Source organism: Corylus avellana, chromosome ca2 (genome assembly GCF_901000735.1).
Source record: "Corylus avellana chromosome ca2, CavTom2PMs-1.0".
NCBI classification, from domain to species: Eukaryota; Viridiplantae; Streptophyta; class Magnoliopsida; order Fagales; family Betulaceae; genus Corylus; species Corylus avellana.
Genome location: NC_081542.1, coordinates 37465834 through 37486099, shown reverse-complemented (window position 1 = coordinate 37486099; position 20266 = coordinate 37465834). Strand labels below are relative to the sequence as shown.

Sequence of the window (20266 nt, the reverse complement as noted above, 5' to 3'; positions counted from 1 at the left end):
GTTAATCTACCCACCCCTAATCATATGCACATGATGCACAATGTTCATTTTCTTAATCATATAGATCTTTTTTGTTTGTTTGTGGGTACAACAAACAACATAAAGGAAATAGAAATACAAATAAATAACTAAGAAAACGACAATAAAACAGGAGGATCTTTTCCGCTGGTAATAGGAACAGATAGAGATAGGAGGGGAAGAATAATAGGAAATGAAAAAGATCTGACCGTGGCTCACTGTAATAGTGCAGCCCATGAAAGCCTATTCAAATTCCAACCGTTTTTAGCGAATATTCTTTGAGCAACCCAAGCCTCACATGTTTAGACTCTCAAAACACTTATTAAAGCAAGTGAGAAAATGCAACAAGTCAACCTTATTGCACGGAATTAAAGTTACTATGTCATTGTCACAAAAGGAATTGGTTGTAAGGCAAAGTTCATTGCATGTGGATTTTGACCAAAAGATGTGCCCTAATCGTGGTTGAATTTGACCTGCTAACCGTCGTTATATATTAATGTAAAAGCTGAGTCTTTCTATCAGTATCACTGGGCTCTTTCTTTGAAAATTTCCATCTCTTGAAAAGCAATATATGATAGTCCATGGGAAGTTAGAAAAATGGGAGATGCTCCCTTTGACTAGGTAATCCTTTTTATATCAACATCTTATAAGAGAAGGAACCTGCAAATTTAACAACTTCAAAAAAAAAAAAAAAAAAATTGTACGAAGTTATATGAATTTTGCAGAAAATTATTCTTGACAAAACTCACAAAATATATACGAATTCTCCTATGAATTTATGTTAGCTTTAATTAGCTTTTTCTTTTTTTCTTTTTCTTTTTTTTCTTTTTAGTGTGTTACATTATTGATTAAATTATTATTTTTTAGAATCCATTCTATTAGGATGTAGTGTAAATTAAAGTTAAAACCCCATTTTACAGCTAGCCTTCGATAGAAATTTGACACATCAAGTAAAAATACCAAATACAATAGAGATAAAAACACTGTATATTTAATTCAAATAAATCCCATAAAGTTTTTCATTCATTCTAACCCAACGCCCACCACGCACTTCTAACCGATTACCAGCCCACCATGCACTTCTAAGCCTCGACACTAGAGTCTCCAAAAGGACCAAAACCAACAAAGACGGTGGCTCTAATGGTTTTGGCGATGGGTATTTTGTCAAGAGGAGAAAAATTATTTGTTGTAAAAGGTTATATTATTTTTTAGGCCTGCTTCTATACAGTCATAGCACATCAGCAATTCAAGAAAAATGCAAAAAAAAAACATATATGTTAGAAAAAGACGGGGATTAATCCTCCCACATTTGAGCCGCCACCCGCCTCCACTTGCTGCCATCGCCCACTGCCTCCGTCTCTCTCTCTGTCAACCCCATGGGGGTGGCACCTGGCCACCCCAAAACTGCTAGGGGGGGTTGGCGAGCCACACCAAAACTATTGGGGGTGGCCGACGAGCCACCCCTAGGCCATAGGGTTGCCGTGAGCCACCCCAGATATGGCTTGGGTGGCTCACAGGCCAGCCACAACCATCCCATGGCCATGGGGTGGCCCGCTGGTCATCCTAGGATCTGGCTAGGATGGCCGGCAAGCTACCCCTAGGCTTTAGGGTGGCTGTGCGCCACTCCAAGGGTGGCCCACGAGCCACCTCGGCCACATCTAGGGTGGCTCACGGCCACATCTGGGGTGGCTTGCGGCCATCGCATGGCCTATGGCTAGCTCGCCAACCACCCCCAGGGGTGGCCACGCGCCACCACCACGAGGCCGACAGAGAGAGAGACACGAAGGCAATGGGTGGCAGCGGTTTCGGGTGGTGGAGGCAAGTGACTGAAATGGCTGTGCGGAGGAATAGTATGTTGTTTTGTTCTCATTTTATTTTTTGTTCTAAGTTAAGGTGTGAGCTTCTAAGTGGTGAGCAGAAAACCCTTATTTTTTACCTTGACCGTATTAAATGGAATGGATAAATTTATTCATAGTGAATGGATAAATTCACCCTTGAATTTTTGAGAAAAATGATGATAAAACAAGCACGGTATTAAGAGTTCTAGATCCTGAATTCAAATCTTATCTATACAATTCAGCTTTCATTTTAATTAAATATCCTACTTGTTGAATGTCACCTATTGAAAAATAGTTTAAACTCATATATATATATATATATATATTAAAATCTTAATTAAATGATTAAATTTATCATTTTTTAAAACTTATTTTTTTTTGTTTTTAATTAGAAATATTTCTACAACTTTCTTCCTTTCTTATTTTTTTATTTTTCCTCCTTTTGGGCACATTTTTTTTCCTTTAATTTGCCATTTTTTCCTCGCTTTTTCTTAACGCCAACGTTTTTTTTAGGCAGACTGTGTGTGAAAGAACAAGTACGGTAAAGCCTAAAGATGTAGAAGCTGACGACATGGGTGACGATATTGGTCAAAGAAGGACACTCGCAATAATTAATACCAGCAAATCCCAAATTGATCCTCCAACTTATGACTTTCCCATTCCTTCTCGAAAGTTTTGACCTAGTCCTCTTCTCCCATTACTATTTCATATCAATTATCCGTTCAAATTTTTAATAATTTGAGCAGATAATACCGAGTCTTTTATATAAATCAATTTATTTAAATAAATGACATAACAGTTCAAAATTTATTTAGATAATTAGATTTAGATGACGTCTCTCATGTTATTTGTCCTCATGGTTAGCAATTAAATAATTACAACAGTCTCAACTCAAAGCTCAATAAATTACTATTCATATCAAGTATTTGTTTGAATTATTATAAAAAGTAATATTATTTAATAAACTCTTATATAATTGTAATTCAAGTATACTATAATCATATAATCCATCAAGATTATTCTAAAAGTCAACAAACTAAAATTTCCTAAAAGAACCCATCACTACTACTCTTCGGATCACCAGAGAAAGAATCCATCGTCAAATGATGGAAAGAAACATTATCGTCCAATACAAACCCGTCAGCAATCTCTACGTTGCTTGATGCATTGATATTCATGATATTCCCAGAAGAGTACATACTTTGGTGCTGCAGCTGCTGCTGCTGATGATGATACTGCTGAGACTGAGATTGTTGAAGGAAATGATGATGATCATCATAATTATTATTGTTAGTAAAGGGCGCCATTAATGAAGATATAATCTGCTGGTTTTCTTCTCTCCCTCTTCCAAAGTCCAAGTTGACCGGACCTTTCTGGTTTCCAAAGGAAATGGCCGCGCTAGGACAGCCGGTGAATTGCTGCACCAGGGCTCGGAAATTGTTGGCGTTGGCGTTGAGGAGGGTGGTGGGGGTTCTCTTGGAAGCCCTAGACCTTCTTTTGGCTGCCTTTGACACGCTGCCTTTTGGGGTCAACTGGTGAGCATTGTTGGGTGCACTAGGGCTGGAGGAGTCGATGGTGGTGTCGTGGGAAAGCGGCAGCGGTGGTGGCTGGCCGTCAATGGCGCCGGATTGGTGGTCGTAGAATGGCAGCCATTGATGGTGGTGATCAGAGGTGGGGGGGATGGTGGTGTTGTTCATGGTTGGCGGTGGGTGTTGTGAAAGGAAGAAGCAGCATAGCTGGGATGGTTTTATAGTGGGGTGGGGGGTTTTGGTCCAAGTAAGACATGTCTTGGTGTTGACCACTCTTTTGTGTGAGAGAGCCAAAGCATGTGGGCTTAGCTTCCCGGAAACATCGTCTGTTGATATCAACAATGTGAATCGTGATGATAGTAAAGAAGAAGAGAACGACCTTAATTAATTTGATTTAGACTCCTGGTCGTCGTCTCCTTAATTAATTACTTGGTCAAACAAATATATATATATGTGTGTATATATATATATATATATATATATATATATATATATGAAACATTCTTGTATATTGTATGTAATGTACGGCTTTCCCTTCCTCCGTACCCACGTTTTCCCTCAAGTTATAGAGATATACAGCTCAACCACGATCATCAAACACTCACTCTCATGGGCTTGGGCTTAGGTGGGCCTACGTGAGACGAGGCGAGTTACGTCAAAACCGTTATAAAAGGTAAGTTCAAGCGAGGTAAAATGGACTTTTAATTTTAAGCTCAAAGCTCATACTTAGTGCATTTTAATGTCTCTTAAAAACACTACTAACTTAAGCATCAGAGATATTCCTCTATCAGTACCTTCCGCATGAAAGAAACTAATGATTCGAAAATAATAAGATAGTGACACTGAGATTTATGTAGTTTGGTCTATGACATACATCCATAGGATAAAGCCTTAAAATCTTATTTCTTTGAGTAATGTTTACAGTATAATATGCTCCTCTTTATAGAAGAATTATGTTGGATACAAGTAGTGATATAACATGGTATCAAAATCAAAAGGTCCTGGAATCAAATCTTGAACTCTATGATAAACTCTAGCACTACAAGCTCTGTTGGTTATATTCTTTCTTTTTTCTTTTCTTTTCGTTTTTTTTTTTTTTTCTTTCTCTCTTCTCTTTCAAGTGCAAATTTGTCTATTCTTTAGTGTTATGAATAGAAATCCTTGATGATTTGATTACCATAACTCAATGGATTTAGATGTTTTGATTACCTTAAATCAAAGGATTTAGTTTATATTTAAAATTATTCAACCTTTGTAAGCATTGTATTTAATCAAATTAAGAAAGTTATAGGTCGAACCACCTTAATCCTCTCTATTTTTCATCTCTTTTCTTTTATCGCTTTGATTTATTATGAGATTGTATATTTAGCACTAGGAAACTGTTACATAACCCTTTCATATGGAAATATTTCCACTCTTTCCCTCTCTCACCCCCTCTCTCTACCTACCGTTAGTAACTTAGTAGTACGTAGTTGCGCCTCTAGAGACTTTGGATGTGTTAAGCAAAGCCCTCTTCCTCTCGTTTTTCATTTCTCTCAAAAGTTAAAATTTATTTATTCACATTACAAAACTTTATTCATTATTCTACAACAAAAAAATTCAAAATTATTTTCATCTTTACATCGCACAAATCAATTCTTATTATTATTCAAACAAAACCAAAATATATATATTCTCCAAACACACCTAATTCCTAAAGCTTTTTTCCGCTCTTTGTTGGTCTTTTAAATAATTCTTTATTCTTCTTCTTCTTCTTCTTCTTCTTTGGCTCTCTTGGTTTTTTTCTTCTTCTTTCTTGCATTATTTGCTCAGAAGAAAAAAATGTCTTAATTAAATTTCAATATTTCAGAGTTATTTATCTGTTTGCTTATTTTTGGCAACTATGGATCATTTCTCTTCCTTATTTATTATTTTCTTTCTTCCTAATTTTTTTTTTTTTTTTAATCTTCAATTTTTAGTTTCTGCTACTATCAAAATAATCCTAGTTATGTTCGACATCAGAATACTACAAATTTTACAAATATTTTCTCTGATTTTGTTAATCATAAGATGATCTTCAAATAGATACAATAAGATGACACATCAAAGAACTCTTAATTAATCATCATCTTAATTTTAAATAATTTAATCTTAATGAATTGGAATGAAAATTCCAAGTCAACCCATCTCACCCTAATCTTATCCTTATCAAACTTTTGTACACTTTGTATAACTTGTTATTGCAATAACTTACTGTATCTTGGATGCAATCAAAAGGAAGTCAGTTTCATTTATGTACTTTAAGACCAAGCCTAATTAATTTTGTGTGAACTCAGGATATTTATAGCTTACAAATTTCAAAAGTTGAAGGTTCAACCTGACAATTCAATTACATGGAAACAGAAGTGATGTAAACTTTTATAATTTTTATAATAATTTATCCATATATTTATATACAATCATACGCACATGATGCACAATTCTCATTTTCTTAATCATATAGATCTTTTTTGTTTGTTTGTGGGTACAACAAACAAATTAAGCAAACAAACAACATAAAGGAAATGGAAATACAAAGAAATAGCTAAGAAAACAACAATAAAACAGGAGGATCCTTCCCACTGGTAATAGGAACAGAGATAGGAGGGGAGGGATAATAAGAAATGAAAAAGATCTGGCTGTGGCTCACTGTAATAGTGCAGCCATGTGAAAGCCTATTCAAATTCCAACTTTTTTTAGCGAATATTCTTTGAGCAACTCAAGCCCCACATGTTTAGACTCTAAAAACACTTATTAAAGCAAGTGAGATAATGTAATAAGACAACCTTATTGCACGGAATTAAAGTTACTATGTCATTGTCACAAATGAATTGGTTGTAAGGCAAAGTTCATTGCATGTGGATTTTGACCAGAAGATGTGCTCATCATGTGCCCTAATGGTGGTTGAATTTGATCTGGTAACCGTCGTTATATATTAATGTAAAAGCTGAGTCTTTCTATCAGTATCATTGGGCTCTTTCTTAGAAAATTTCCTCCTCTTGAAAAGCAATATATGATAGTCCATGGGAAGTTAGAAAAATGGGAGTTGCTCCCTTTGACCAGGTAATCCTTTTTATATCAACATCTTATAAGAGAAGGAACCTGCAAATTTAACAACTTCAAAACAAAAAAAAATATTTTTTTTTTTCTTTTTAGTGTGCTACAGTATTGATTAAATTATTATTTTTTAGAATCTATTCTATTAGGATGTAGTGTAAATTAAAGTTAAAACCCCATTTTACAGCTAGCCTTCAATAAAAATTTGACACATCAAATAAAAATACCAAATACAATAGAGATAAAAATACTGTATCTTTAATTCAAATAAATCCCATGAAGTTTTTCATTCATTCTAACCCAATGCCCACCACGCACTTCCAAGCCTCCGACATTGGAGTCTCCAAAAGGACCAAAACCAACAAAGACGGTGGCTCCAATGATTTTTGCGATGGGTATTTTGTCAAGAGAAGAAAAATTATTTGTTGTAAAAGGTTATATTATTTTTGAGGGCAACTTCTATATAGTCATAGCACATTAGCAATTCAAGAAAAATGCAACAAAAAAAAAAAAAAAAAACATATATGTTAAAAAAATACATGGATTAATCCTCCCACATTTGAGCCGCCACCCGCCGCCACTGCCTCCGTCTCTCTCTCCGTCGACCCCATGAGGCGCCACCCCAAAACTATTGAGGGGGCTGGCGAGCCACCTCAAAATTGCTGAGGGTTGCCGACGAGCCACCCCTAGGCCATAGGGTGGCCGTGAGCCACCCCAAATGTGGTCGGGGTGGCTCACGAGCCACCCACAGCCACCCCATGGCCATGGGGTGGCCTGGCCACCCTAAGATCTGGCTGGGGTGGCCAGCAAGCCACCCCTAGGCCATGGGGTGGTCGTGCACCACCCCAAGGGTGGCCGACGAGCCACCCCGGCCACGTCTAGGGTGGCGCAGGCCACATCTGGGGTGGCTCATGGCCACCCCATGGCCTATGGGTGGCTCGCTGACCACCCACAGGGGTGGCAGCGCACCACCCCCATGTGGCTGACAAAGAGAGAGACACGGAGGTAGTGGGTGGCAGCGGTTTCAAGTGGTGGAGGCAAGTGACTAAAATGGCTGTGTGGAGGAATAGTATGTTGTTTTGTTCTCATTTTATTTTTTGTTCTAAGCTAAGGTGTGAGCTTCTAAGTGGTGAGCAGAAAACTCTTGTTTTTTGCTTTGACCGTATTAAATGGAATTGATAAATTTATCCATAATGAATGAATAAATTTACCCTTGAATTTTTGAGAAAAATGATGATAAAACATGGTATTAGAGCTCTAGATCCTGAATTCAAATCTTAATTGTATAATTCATCTTTTATTTTAATTAAATATCCTACTTTTTGAATGTCAACTATTAAAAAATAGTTTAAACCCATATATATATTTTTTAATTAAATGATTAACTTCATCGTTAACGCTCTTTTTCTTTTTTTTTTAATGAGAAATATTTCTACAGCTCTCTTCTTTTTTTCTTTTTTTTTTTCCTCCTTTTGGTCACAACTTTTTTCCTTTAATTTGCCATTGTTTCCTCACTTTTTCTTAACACCAACGTTATTGTGTGAAAGAACAAGTACGGTAAAGACCTAAAGATGTACAAGCTGACGACATGGGTGACGATATTGGTCAAAAGAAGGACACTGGTAAGCAATAATTAACACCAACAAATCCCAAATTGATCCTCCAACTTATATGACTTTCCCATTCCTTCTCGAAAGTTTTGACCAGTCCTCTTCTCCCATTACCATTCATATCAATTATCTGTTCAAACTTATAATAATTTAAGCAGATAAGACGAGAGTTTTTTATAAAAACCAGTCCATTTGAGTAAATGGCTTAACAATTCAAAATTTATTTAGACAATTAGGTTTAGATGAAGTCTCTCAAGTTATCTGTCATAATTATTAGCAATTCAGACAATTACGACAGCTTCACCTCAAAGTTCAATAAATTACTGTCCATATCAATTATTTGTTTGAATTATTATAAAGAGTAATGTTATTTAGTAAACTCTCGTATGACTGTCATACAAGTATACAACTATAATGATATGACAGTAAAAATCAACATTTGACTTGTAAAAATAAAAATTAATGGCTGATATTCACTGTTACATCATTATAATTGTATAACAGTCGTATAAGAGTCTACTAAATATCCTTTCTCAATTATAAATTTGTGCAGATAGTTCAAAATTTGTTTAGACTGATAAATTTTATGTGAAATCTATTGTATTACCTGTTCTAATTCTTAACAATTTAGACAAATAATTGTTGTGGACTCCAATCAATATTGACGATACCTCAAAGCTGAAAATTCTTTGATTAACCAGGTGGAATTTGTCTTCTTTTTGTTTTTTTTTTTCAAAACAATTTTGAATCTTAGGCCTGGGTATCGGTCAAAATGGTCCGGTTAAGGACCTTATCGGTTATTAACCGATAATTTTCGGTTAAACGGTTTATTAACCGATACCGAACCAATAAGAATTTTAACCGATAATTTCGGTTAAAACGGTACACGGTTAAACGGTCCGGTTAAACCGGTTAACCGATTTAACCGAGAGCTTTATATTGATTTATTTTGTTGGGCCAAAAATCAAAAATGAGTTTTTTTGACTTTTGAAAGCCCAAATACTTTTTGTTGGGCTAAAATAACTTATTAAAAATGAGTTGTTTTAGGGACCAAATACTTTTTGTTGGGATCCAAATATTTATTTTTTGGGCTAAAAATTGAAGCTTTTTTATATTGATCCACTTCAACTTTTTTTTTTTTATATTATAAAATACATTTTTCCAAAGCAAATGGACTAATTAACATAATGAATACTAATTAGACTAGCAAAACTAGTTAATGAAAAATGCTTTTACCAAAGGCAAAGAAATCCCATCAAATGCCATCACTTAAAAAAAAAAACATCAAACCAACCCAAACCCAAATTAAAATAAAATTCATTAATGAATAATAAACAAAGTATTAACTAATTAAAGTCACTTAGCAAAAGGAAAATAAGTCATGGGCAACATCATTACACAAATTCGGAAACTTGTGTCACTTGTGGGAATTTGGAAACCTCTCTAAAAGACTAAACGGCGCCGTTTTGGGACTAGAATTAAAAAAAAAAAAAAAAAATTCCGGTTTCTTATCGGTTAAATCGGTTAACCGATAAGAACCGCTTAACCGGACCGGACCGAATTCCGGTATACTTTTTTTAACCGATAAGGATATCGGCATATCGGCTACGGTTTATATCGGTTCGGTCGAAGCCGGTAGACGGCCGGTTAAACGGTAACGATTAATTTGCCCACCCCTAATTTTGATAGGCAGTCCACTTTGCAGCTCTTGTGTTGGCTTTGTCTTTGGACTTTTAATGCACCTCCATTTGATTGATTTGAACATTTGATACAATCGTTATGCCACCACCATTGAAGGCAACGGGTCTTTTTTTCTTTTTCTTTTTTCTACAAGTACATGAAAAGGAGATAATCTAATGGACACCCCCCAAGAATACAATATTCGTAACACAAGCTACAAGAGTTTTGTGCAAGTGAAATTATTAATTATGTGGATCATCTGTTCATGCATATTTTTCTTGTAAAAATTTGAAAAGAAAAAAAAATTCCTTATATTTTTTTTTATGATAGTATTTTTGAGAGAGGATATTAATTAACCTAAGAATATCTTCTCAGGCTGTTATATAGGGCTTCTGGGGAAATGTTTTTCAGAAATTAAAAGCTTCAGACAGATTTAAAAAATCCTTTTTAGTATCTTGAATATTTGTTATTCTCCAGGAATGCTTGATAATAATATGCAAAGTTGATTATTTTAGATGACTTTAGATGTAGAATTAATGGGTAATATATATATTTGTTAAATTTTTTGATCTTATGACAAATAAATTTATGTGGTTTCAAAATAGATTTATAAATGGATGTAGCATGTTGTTGTAACAAATTATACAATCCCTCCATAGCCAATTTTCAATGAACTCTTTGTGAAATTACAACTTTATTTTAAAATAAATAAATAAAAACAATAAAAAAAACATAAGGAAAAATCCTAAATTTTTCCCCAAAAAAAAAATAATAAAAATTGAAAACTGTCTCTGATTTACTATGAGTTTCCTTCCAGAATAGTTATTCATCTCATTTTTTAGAGATAGCTATTTTCATGGGAATATCTATTCCTATAGATGATGTGCATCCAAATAAACAAGAGAAACGATAAAACTCATTCATTTTTTAATCATCTTTATAGTAAATAAATGAATCTACCATTGGATTTGAGTTGAATTCACAAATCTAATAGTTGATCTATTAAATTTATAGGATGAGATGAGTAAAGAATGAAAAAAAAATATTGACGTGAATTATTTCTCAATAAATAATAGCTATTTTATAAGAATAATCAATCAATTTCAAGAGTCTATTCCACATACCAAACATGCAAGAGAGAGAGACTCCTCATTGAATAAAAAATAAAAAAGGAAAAAGATAAAAACAGAAAAAGCAGCAAGGAAAATTATTGTACAAGTGGCATTTACAATGACGGGGTGCTAAAATCTTACACCCCCACTGCAAAAGAGACAGAAATATACAAAATTGGGATATAACACTTGATCACACCCATCTTCTTATCTTGACATGAAGCCAAAACCTCAAAGTTTTTCAATTTTCTCTTTCTACTCTACAGTAATTTCTAGTATGGTTGTCAATCTGGGTTTTTTGTATCTCCTAAGAAGCAAAGAAGAGCATACTACAGTTACAGATGAGAGAGCCATGCATGCACCCGCCGCCCATGGCGGTAACTTAATTCCTAGAGATGGATACAAAACCCCTGCAGCAATTGGGATAGCAACCACATTGTAGCCCATGGCAAACACATAATTCCATCGAATCCGTGAAAACGTCTTCCTCGACAGATCAATGGCTGTGATTACATCTTCCAAGTTATTTCTCATCAATACATAATCGGCAGCTTCTATGGCGATATCGGTCCCGGCCCCAATAGCCATACCAACATCAGCAGCAGCTAGAGCAGGGGAGTCATTGATCCCATCTCCCACCATTGCAACTAGCTCACCACCTTTCTGGAATGATTGGACGACTTCCGCTTTTCCTGCGGGCATTACCTCTGCCCTAACATCTTGAATGCCAACCTGCCCAGCATAAACATTTTTCCTTTTTCAAATTTGACATTTGGTTTCAACTTGTATGCAACAAATTTTATCAAAACAACATAATTTACAAAAGAGGAGGGAGGTACTTTGAAAATCACAAAATGGGGCATGCAAACCCACTGAAATTAATAATGTATACTTAGGAACCATAAAGTCTGATGTTTAAGTACAAATAATAAATTCAAGGGCAAATATCTCAGAATCTCCTTGTGCTTTTCTAGATTTTGCCTTTTAGACCTAGTTTTTGGATTTTGCCTTTCAGACTACAGTTTATGAAGATTTTAAATCTAAAAAGTTTTTTTAATTTTTCCCTTAAATAAATAACAAAAATGACATGAAAATACTACTATTCCCTTTCCATTAACAATTTAAAAATTAACACAAAAAGCTTTTTTTCTTATGATATATGAAAATATAATATATGGGTAAGAGTCGAACTCCATCAGACCCTAAAAAAGCAAGTTAAGACTCATCACCTAAATATCAGAATTCGAAGAAACTAGAGTTTTATAATGCTAAAATCGCGGGTTTAAATTATTCACAAATAAAAACTCTATGCTGACCTCGTTTGCAACAGCCCTAGCTGTTCTCCAGTTGTCTCCTGTAACCATGACTGTCGTAACACCCATCTTCCCAAGACCCTCCACAACCACGGCAGCTTCTCTCTTTAGTGGGTCTGCAACTCCCAAAACACCCGCTAAGTTATTGTCATACGCAACGAGTATTCCAGTTTTGGCACTTTCTTCCAACTCTATTAAAAAATTTTCGACATTGGCTGGAATAGAGATTCCACTCTCAGTTATCAGCTTCCGGTTACCAACCTGTTCAGGATACATTGCCTCCGTTAAGCAATCCCAAAAGTTACAAAGCATATTCTCGAGATGAATTGACATTTGCATATCTTATATATATATATATATGCAAATGTCAATTCATCTTGAAAATAAGCTTTGACATTTGCATATCAAAAAAAGATATCTTAGTGCAAGACAACTCACCAAGACATGTTTTCCATGAATAAAGCAATGGATTCCTCTTCCTGGCAGAGCAGAGAACTCCGACACATCAAAAAGCCATCCAGAAATTGAATCTTTGCTATTGTTATCAGCATCCTTGGTTGCAGAAGGCCCATCAAAGAAATGGAAATGGCGTGCATATTCCACTATTGCTTTTGCCAAAGGGTGTTCACTGCTGGCCTAAGCCACGGATAAAAGTTAAAAAATAAAGTGGTTGACCAGAATTAATAAATAAATAAAGATTGGTTCTGTAGTATGACTATTGCATAATATTTGGATGAGTTCAATTCCGAGAAAATAAAGAAAGAAAGAAAAAAAAAAAAAAAAAAAAACAGAACAAATATGTAACAAGAACAAAATTGAAAACAAAATGTTTGTTTTCTCTGCTACCAACTTATGCAGTTCAACACCAATTTAATGTCACTTTACACTACAGAAAAGCAAACTGTTCGTTTCTCACGGGAAAAAATATTATGCCAACATTTTTCTTTTCTATAGTGGTGATATTATGAGATCTTCTTGGGACCTTCTTCTGGCACTATATTTTGAACCAAAAGTGGCAAATCCTAAAGAACAGTCTGAGTTTTAGGGCAAAAAATCGAAAACTAATTGAGAAATCAGAAGTCACCTCTGCAGAGGCCACCAATCTAAGAAATTCCCCACGATCCATTGCTGCAAAAATTTTTGCTGTTGTAACTGTGGCTTTTCCCTGGGTTAGGGTGCCAGTTTTATCAAATATCACATACTTAATCATTTGAGCCCTTTCTAAAGCATCTCCTCCTTTTATCAACACACCATTATTAGCCCCAACCCCAGTTGCAACCATTACAGCAGTTGGTGTTGCCAATCCGAGAGCGCAGGGGCATGCGATAACCACAACCGATATTGAAAACATGAGGGCAAATACAAAGTAATTTCCATTAGTTGGTAGCCATTCTTCTGGGTAAGCTCCAAGGGCTCCACCAATATACCTTGAGACCATCAACAAAAGAAAACATTTAATAAAAATGAGGGGCAACAGTTTTAACAGTATGAAAAATTCACAATGAGAGCATGGCAGCAGGCCCAAAGAAATGTGAACTTACCAACCCAATAATGTCAACAATGCCAAAACAACAACTGTAGGAACAAATATGCTCGCTACCTGCATGAATAAAGAGAAGTAAGATAGGAACGATATCTTATACAAGAATTATATATATGACCAGATCAATCTATAATTTCGAAAATGTAAATCCAAGGACTAATTGCAGAAAATGATATAAGGAGAAAAAGTGGGACTCGTATAAATAAGGAGAAGGACATAAACTCCACAATGTGTAAATTGGGGGTATTTTTAAGATAAAACTTTCATGGGGTGGAAAAGCATCACAGTAGCTGATCCAATCAGCCCCTGTAAAAGGCTTGCAGAGAAAGATGCATATTAATATTAGTGGGTACTGACTCATTGACGCTCAAAGCCCCTTTCTTTTGGCTCTGTCTATAGTATGTTACTTGCCATAAAAGAAACCCAGAAAGTTTAAGCTCCCATTTGGTCCTTCATCTTCCAATTTCCAGGAGTAGTCTGGATATAACTAACCCAACCAACACAGGCTTTGGACCAGATAAATCCACCACCAGCTGAAGAAAGTAATCCCAGCAGATGAGGCAGAGGATAATACACCCGGGAATACAAATATGACCCTTATAAAGGGCAAAAACCAAGTGGAAGACTCAAAGCTATCCATTCGAGTTTATTAACAAAAAGGCATGCACCAAACTTTTAAACAAGGTCTAATCCAGTTGAAGAGTTACTTGCCCAAACACCGTATGCAAATAAACCTTAATAGCCTGTAGAGATGCAATCAAGATGAACAGAGGTGGCCCTACAATTTAATAAACCAAATTTTTTCTCATTTTGATCTGATCCCATAAATGTTTCTGAAGGTTCCCTTGAGGATGACAACTTCAATGACATGAACACTTCAAAATATTTAATACTATATATATATATATATATATATATATATATATATATATATACTCAAATTCCAGTTTATTTATTGGACTGAGAAGATAGGCTGACATATATATTATGAACTTCAAAGATGATACGGATTGGCAACTCAATAAACATAAAATAATTTCAATTGCAACTCAATAAGCATTAAATAATTTCAATTCAAGCATTCCCAATTACCAAGCCACAATGAAACAAATAGCATACTGTCAGTGTCAATTAAGAATATAAAAGTTATTACACCTTTCAGGCAAAAGTAAAATGCAATCTCTTTTTCTTTTCCAAAGCTAGAAGCATTACAAATATATTTAAAGGATGCCCATATAGCACAAATTAACAGAAGCATGATAAGGTTACAGTCAAACTATTTTCAGAATACTTACAAAATCCGCAAACTTCTGAATAGGAGCTTTTGACATCTGGGCCGTCTCAACCAAACTAATTATCTGGCTTAATACTGCATCACCTCCTACTTTTGTAGCTTGAACGTGAAGGGCACCATGTAAATTTATTGTTCCTCCAATAACTGATGAATTGACCTCCTTTGAAACAGGTACAGATTCACCAGTTACCATACTCTCATTAACATAACTTGAACCCCATACAACCACACCATCAGCAGGAAGCTTTGCACCAGGAAGAACTTTTAATATGTCACCAGGCTGAATTAGCAAAGCATCTATTTCCCTTTCTTCAATACACTTCCCACCTAAACACCAAAATAACTAAAACCAGTTAGTTACTGAAAATTTATCAATTCAAGATAAAAAATAAGTGATAAATCTATGTAATTATGTATGCCAATAAAGCATAGAAACTTAAACCATCCTGATAGGTAAAGTCCCAAAAATACAACAACCTCCATTATTTTTATAAAAAAATCACACATTAATACATACCTTTGTCTTTGACAATCAACACTGCTGTTGCTGGTGCAAGTTCCACTAACTTCTTGATGGCATCTGATGTTTTTCCTTTGGCAAGACACTCCAAATACTTCCCCAACAATACAAACGTTATCAGCATAGCACTTGTTTCAAAGTATGTTGGAGACCAAAATCCAGTGACCGCCCCATATAGAAGAGCACACACAGAGTAGAAGTAAGAGGCTGAAGTTCCCAATGCAACCAAAACATCCATGTTAGTTGAACCATTTCGAAGAGCTCTGGCAGCAGCAATGTAGAAGCGCTTTCCAACAACAAACTGAACAAGACTCACCAAAACCCACTTCAACCAATCCCCCATTTGAAAGGGTCCACATCGCCAAAGCAATAAGGAATACACCAGTGGTATGTGAGGACAAACAACCCTTATGAGAAAGACAGGAATCTGGAGCCAAAGCATTGTGTGCCAGCAGTTAATTCGTTGGCCTTATATATATAAATAAAATAAAAAAGAAGGATATGCAATGCACCAAATCTTTTCAATAAAAAAGTAAATACTTACACTGAGGAACAAACTAGAGGTGAAAAGCCGAAACATATTTGAGGCTTCTTCAACATCTCTGGAAGTCATTCTTGCATAAGGGCTTGTTACGTTTAATTTAAACTGCCCATTGCTTTCTCCCTCAATCCCATCAACTACTGATCTAGAACTGACAACTTCAGGATCAAAGATAACTTCCACTTCATTTGATGTTCTGTCAAAACGAAATTGTCTCACTCCTTTAAAGTGGCTAAGTATGCCTTCTAAAAGCTGTACATCCATCTCACTGTATATGCCAGCAACCCCTAGTATAATTTTGTCCTGCTCACTGCTCTGTACTAGTGCCGCTTCAAAACCAGCATCTTCAATTGCATTGACAATATCATCCTTACTAATCACAGTAGGATCATACTCAACTTCCCCCAAGGAAGTGGCCAAGGCAACTACTGCCCTTTTGACACCAGGAAGATTTCTTAAAATACCTTCAACAGAATTTACACAGGCTGCACATGTCATACCTCCGATTGTGAACTGCCCCAACAGGGTTCCATGTGGTTTTGTTCCAGAATTACTAGGTTCAGGTAGAATCTCTGCTTCAAAGCCCGCATCCTCTATTGCATTCTTAATGTCTTCATCCTAAATTAGGACAAGACACAAAATGCTTCAGTATCTATAAAATCCAAGGTTTCCAGTACCAATTTGGTAGATATAAACTTCTTTACGAGGAATTTCCACATGCAGTCACACACAGAAAGAAAAGACAATTAAGGATTCCAAATAATTGCCCAGGAACTCTACAACAGAAAGTAACAGCAACAGTTACCAAAAATGTGAAAACCGAGGTTTGCACTCTGTTGAAAGTATGCAATCAGTGAAAAATAAAGAGAATGATAGGAACTCTACAACAGAAAGTAACAGCAACAGTTACCAAAAAAGAGAAAACTGAGATTTGCACTCTGTTGAAACTATGAATCAGTGAAAAATAAAGAGAATGATAGAGAAAATAGTTCATAGAGAATTTACTTGGTTCAGCATTGTGCCCACATTGACAAGGGGGAGTCTTTTCACTATCTATCAAAATAGGGTTATAACATCTACACACACACACACACACATACACATGTTGTCACCAATTAAAAACCCCATAGCTCGGTACATGAAAATGTCCCATATGCAACACTCATTATGAATACGAGCCACTATCTCTAACGCTCTTTTTAAGTTTTCTCATGTCATCTAGAACTCATAGCATTCTATCAAATTCTTTCCTCTCACATAGGATGCCGCTATAAAGCACTGGCCTTCTGGTCCAGTTCCCCAGTTAGGACATACAAGAAGTTCACTAGTGTCAAGTGACAGCTAGAAGGCATGGGGAGAGGCACCTATCCTATTGGCCAAGCTTATTGTTAATTAGACTATTTGGAAAGTATTTAAAGAATGTTTAATATAATAATCACAATTTCTCTAGGTGTTTCTCTTGTATACTTATCGTGTACTAGGGTTGTGCACCTTTAGTGAGGTTTCCTTTTGTAATGAATTACTTGCCAGTCGAAAAAAAAAAAAATCGATATTTCTAATCATTATGTGTCTTATATCTCTGGCCTTTTTTAACTGATAATTTATATACTATTATATGCCATCATGAAAATACAAATCTATAAGAGAAATCAGACATCAACAGACAGAAAATTTGGAGAGAGAGAGAGAGAGGGAGGGAAACACCATCAATTGTAGAAATAAACTCGATAAAAAGGAGTATGCCAGTATTGTGTTTCTTTAGCTAAGTGCTGATCATGATTGTATCTCCCAACAAAAAAACCACCCCACCCCTGAGGTACATATAAAAACACCCCATAAAAGAGAGAGACTCGAACACCAAAGATCACATGAATATCTCTTGCTACCAAATAAAGTTCAAAAAAAATAATCAGTAATCCACACATAGATTCAAGCACAATAATTCATACCTTCAACAAAGATATACATACTCATTATTTCAACAATAAATAACACCTGGTTAAGTGCAATTATTAATAGGAACCACGTACTAAAAAGAACATTTAAAAAAAAAAAAAAATTGTACTCCACTATGAACCTCTATCATTAAACAATCCCGTGGTCATTTCTCGCGTCCATAATTACTGAAATAAAATTAGGGCATCATTACAAAAAATATGAACCAGATATACTAAACTATAAAGGCTAATCTACTGTATAAAAAAATGACTAGCTTCAATTCAAAACCTTAGGCTAAACTATTATAATAAGATTATATTCACGATTAATAGATTATCTCAAAGTAATGCCAACTATAAAATACATAAGGCATAAAAAGAAAGCAAATTGAGCACTTCACCATGATCTAGTTCGGCAGCAATTCCAAAATAAACAAAACAAAAAATTATCAACAAAAAAAAAAAAAAAATGAAGTCTCAGAAACTAATCAACCAAGATCAACCTATAGTTCAAATCTCCAAAAGAAGCCCACAAAGCACAAATTTTCAAAAGTAGCACTAACATATGATCGAACTCACCACAAATTAGAAAATGAACACAAACTAACAAGACTGCACAAATCACAAAAATTAAGCAAACACTACCACTAACCCATAGTCCAAAACACCAAAACCAACTCACAGAGCTCAAACATTTTGGAAACAACACTAACCCTTTACCCAATTCACCACAAACTAACATTCAAACACAACCACAATTACATTACACGACATGGGAATTCCAAGCCAAGACTAACCTTAACCAAGCTTTGATCAAAAACCACATCAGCCTTGTTCTGAAGCAAGGCCACGGAGGCCCTCAAAACCCCATTGACGCTTTTCAAAGCTGCCTCAACGGAATTGGAGCATGCAGCGCAGGTCATCCCTGTGACACTGACCTGAACCCTCCTCATCCCCTCTTCGCTTCTACTGAATCTATCGCCGTCCTCATAGGAATCCAGGAGCCGTACGTCCTCGAGATCGCCGGCGTCATCGTCTTTGCCGGCGCCGGCTACCCGCGTGAGCTGGAGGTCTCTCAGACTCGGCGCCATTGGAGGGTACCCCAGAGCAGAGAAAAATCAAAGCACAAAGAATATAAAGAAAAAGAGAAAATCAAGGACAGAGAGAGAGAGAGAGAGAGAGAGAGAGAGTTTCTTCCGAGGGAAATGGTGAGACAGCAATTCTTTTAACTACAAGTTGCAGGTGGAAGCTGGTGGGGTAGACTTTTTTGGATTCCTATTTTGCCCTTGTTTTACATTGGGGTTTCCGAGTAGGTGCTTTTGTACTTTCATGGCCGGTTTGGTGGTTCTGTACTGCACATGTGAGAGGAGACCCTGTCAATTATGGAAAACTTCTACTTCTGGCCTTTGATTATGTTGAATTATAGATGGAGTCTTTGATGATATTTTCTTCTGTACGTTCATTTTATTCTGTAATTTTGACCATTAATTTATTAATTGTATTTTCTTATTTTATTTAAGCTTTTTTCTGTACACAATTTAATACAAAATTTTATTCAAGTTTTTCCATTCTTTAGTTTTGATTTCTGTTGTCTTAATTCCAACTCCACTTTTAATCAATTTCCCTTATTTCTGAGGTTGATAGTTATAATTATTATTCCATCTTTTTTAGTTTTATTATTGTCATTAATTATCTATAATTAATATTTTGTTTTTTGGATTTTTTGATAACGAGAAAAAAAAAAATTAGTCTTTCCAATGGTAAAATACCTCATACCCCCTTAGGATTTGTCAACTTTATTTTTTCTCTCCTGTGGTTTCACTTTTATCACAGAGACCCCTGAGGTTTTGATAAGTGATCAAGTTAGTCCATCCGTTAGTTAACTGTTATGACTGACATGTGGACCAATCAGATGTCAACACGTGGCACATATTTAATTTTTTTAAAAAAAAATTTTAAAAAAAATGTATTTAAAAAAAAAAAAAAAAAAAAAGAAGGAAAAAACTTGGGGGGTGGCTCGCCCTGAGCCACCCCCAAATGGCCAAGAGCCACCCCCAAGTTTTTTCCTTTCCTTTTTTTTAAAAAAATAAATAAATAAATAAATTTTTAAAAAATTTAAAAAAAATTAAATATGTGCCACGTGTCAACATCTGATTGATCCACGTGTCAGTCCTAACGGTCAACTAACGGATGGACTAATTTGATCCTTTATCAAAACCCCAGGGGGTCCTGTGATAAAAGTGAAACCCCAGGAGG

At 35.5% G+C, this 20266-nt stretch overlaps 2 protein-coding genes across 2 annotated transcripts; both read right to left on the bottom strand.

The window, feature by feature from the left end:
• Positions 1-2902: 2902 nt before the first annotated feature.
• Positions 2903-3553, bottom strand: LOC132169712 (VQ motif-containing protein 22-like). The gene has a single exon (XM_059580699.1). The coding sequence runs from the start codon at positions 3551-3553 to the stop codon at positions 2903-2905; it is 651 nt and encodes a 216-aa protein (XP_059436682.1).
• A 7267-nt stretch (positions 3554-10820) lies between these two features.
• Positions 10821-19211, bottom strand: LOC132170848 (copper-transporting ATPase RAN1). Its single transcript, XM_059581971.1, has 9 exons — positions 18808-19211; positions 16077-16691; positions 15530-15959; positions 15014-15339; positions 13717-13775; positions 13260-13602; positions 12614-12811; positions 12179-12436; positions 10821-11594 (listed from the first exon to the last, which is right to left on the bottom strand). Exons 1-9 carry the CDS (start codon positions 19099-19101, stop codon positions 11118-11120), a joined length of 3000 nt encoding a protein of 999 aa, XP_059437954.1. The 5' UTR covers positions 19102-19211; the 3' UTR covers positions 10821-11117.
• Between the last annotated feature and the right edge of the window lie 1055 nt (positions 19212-20266).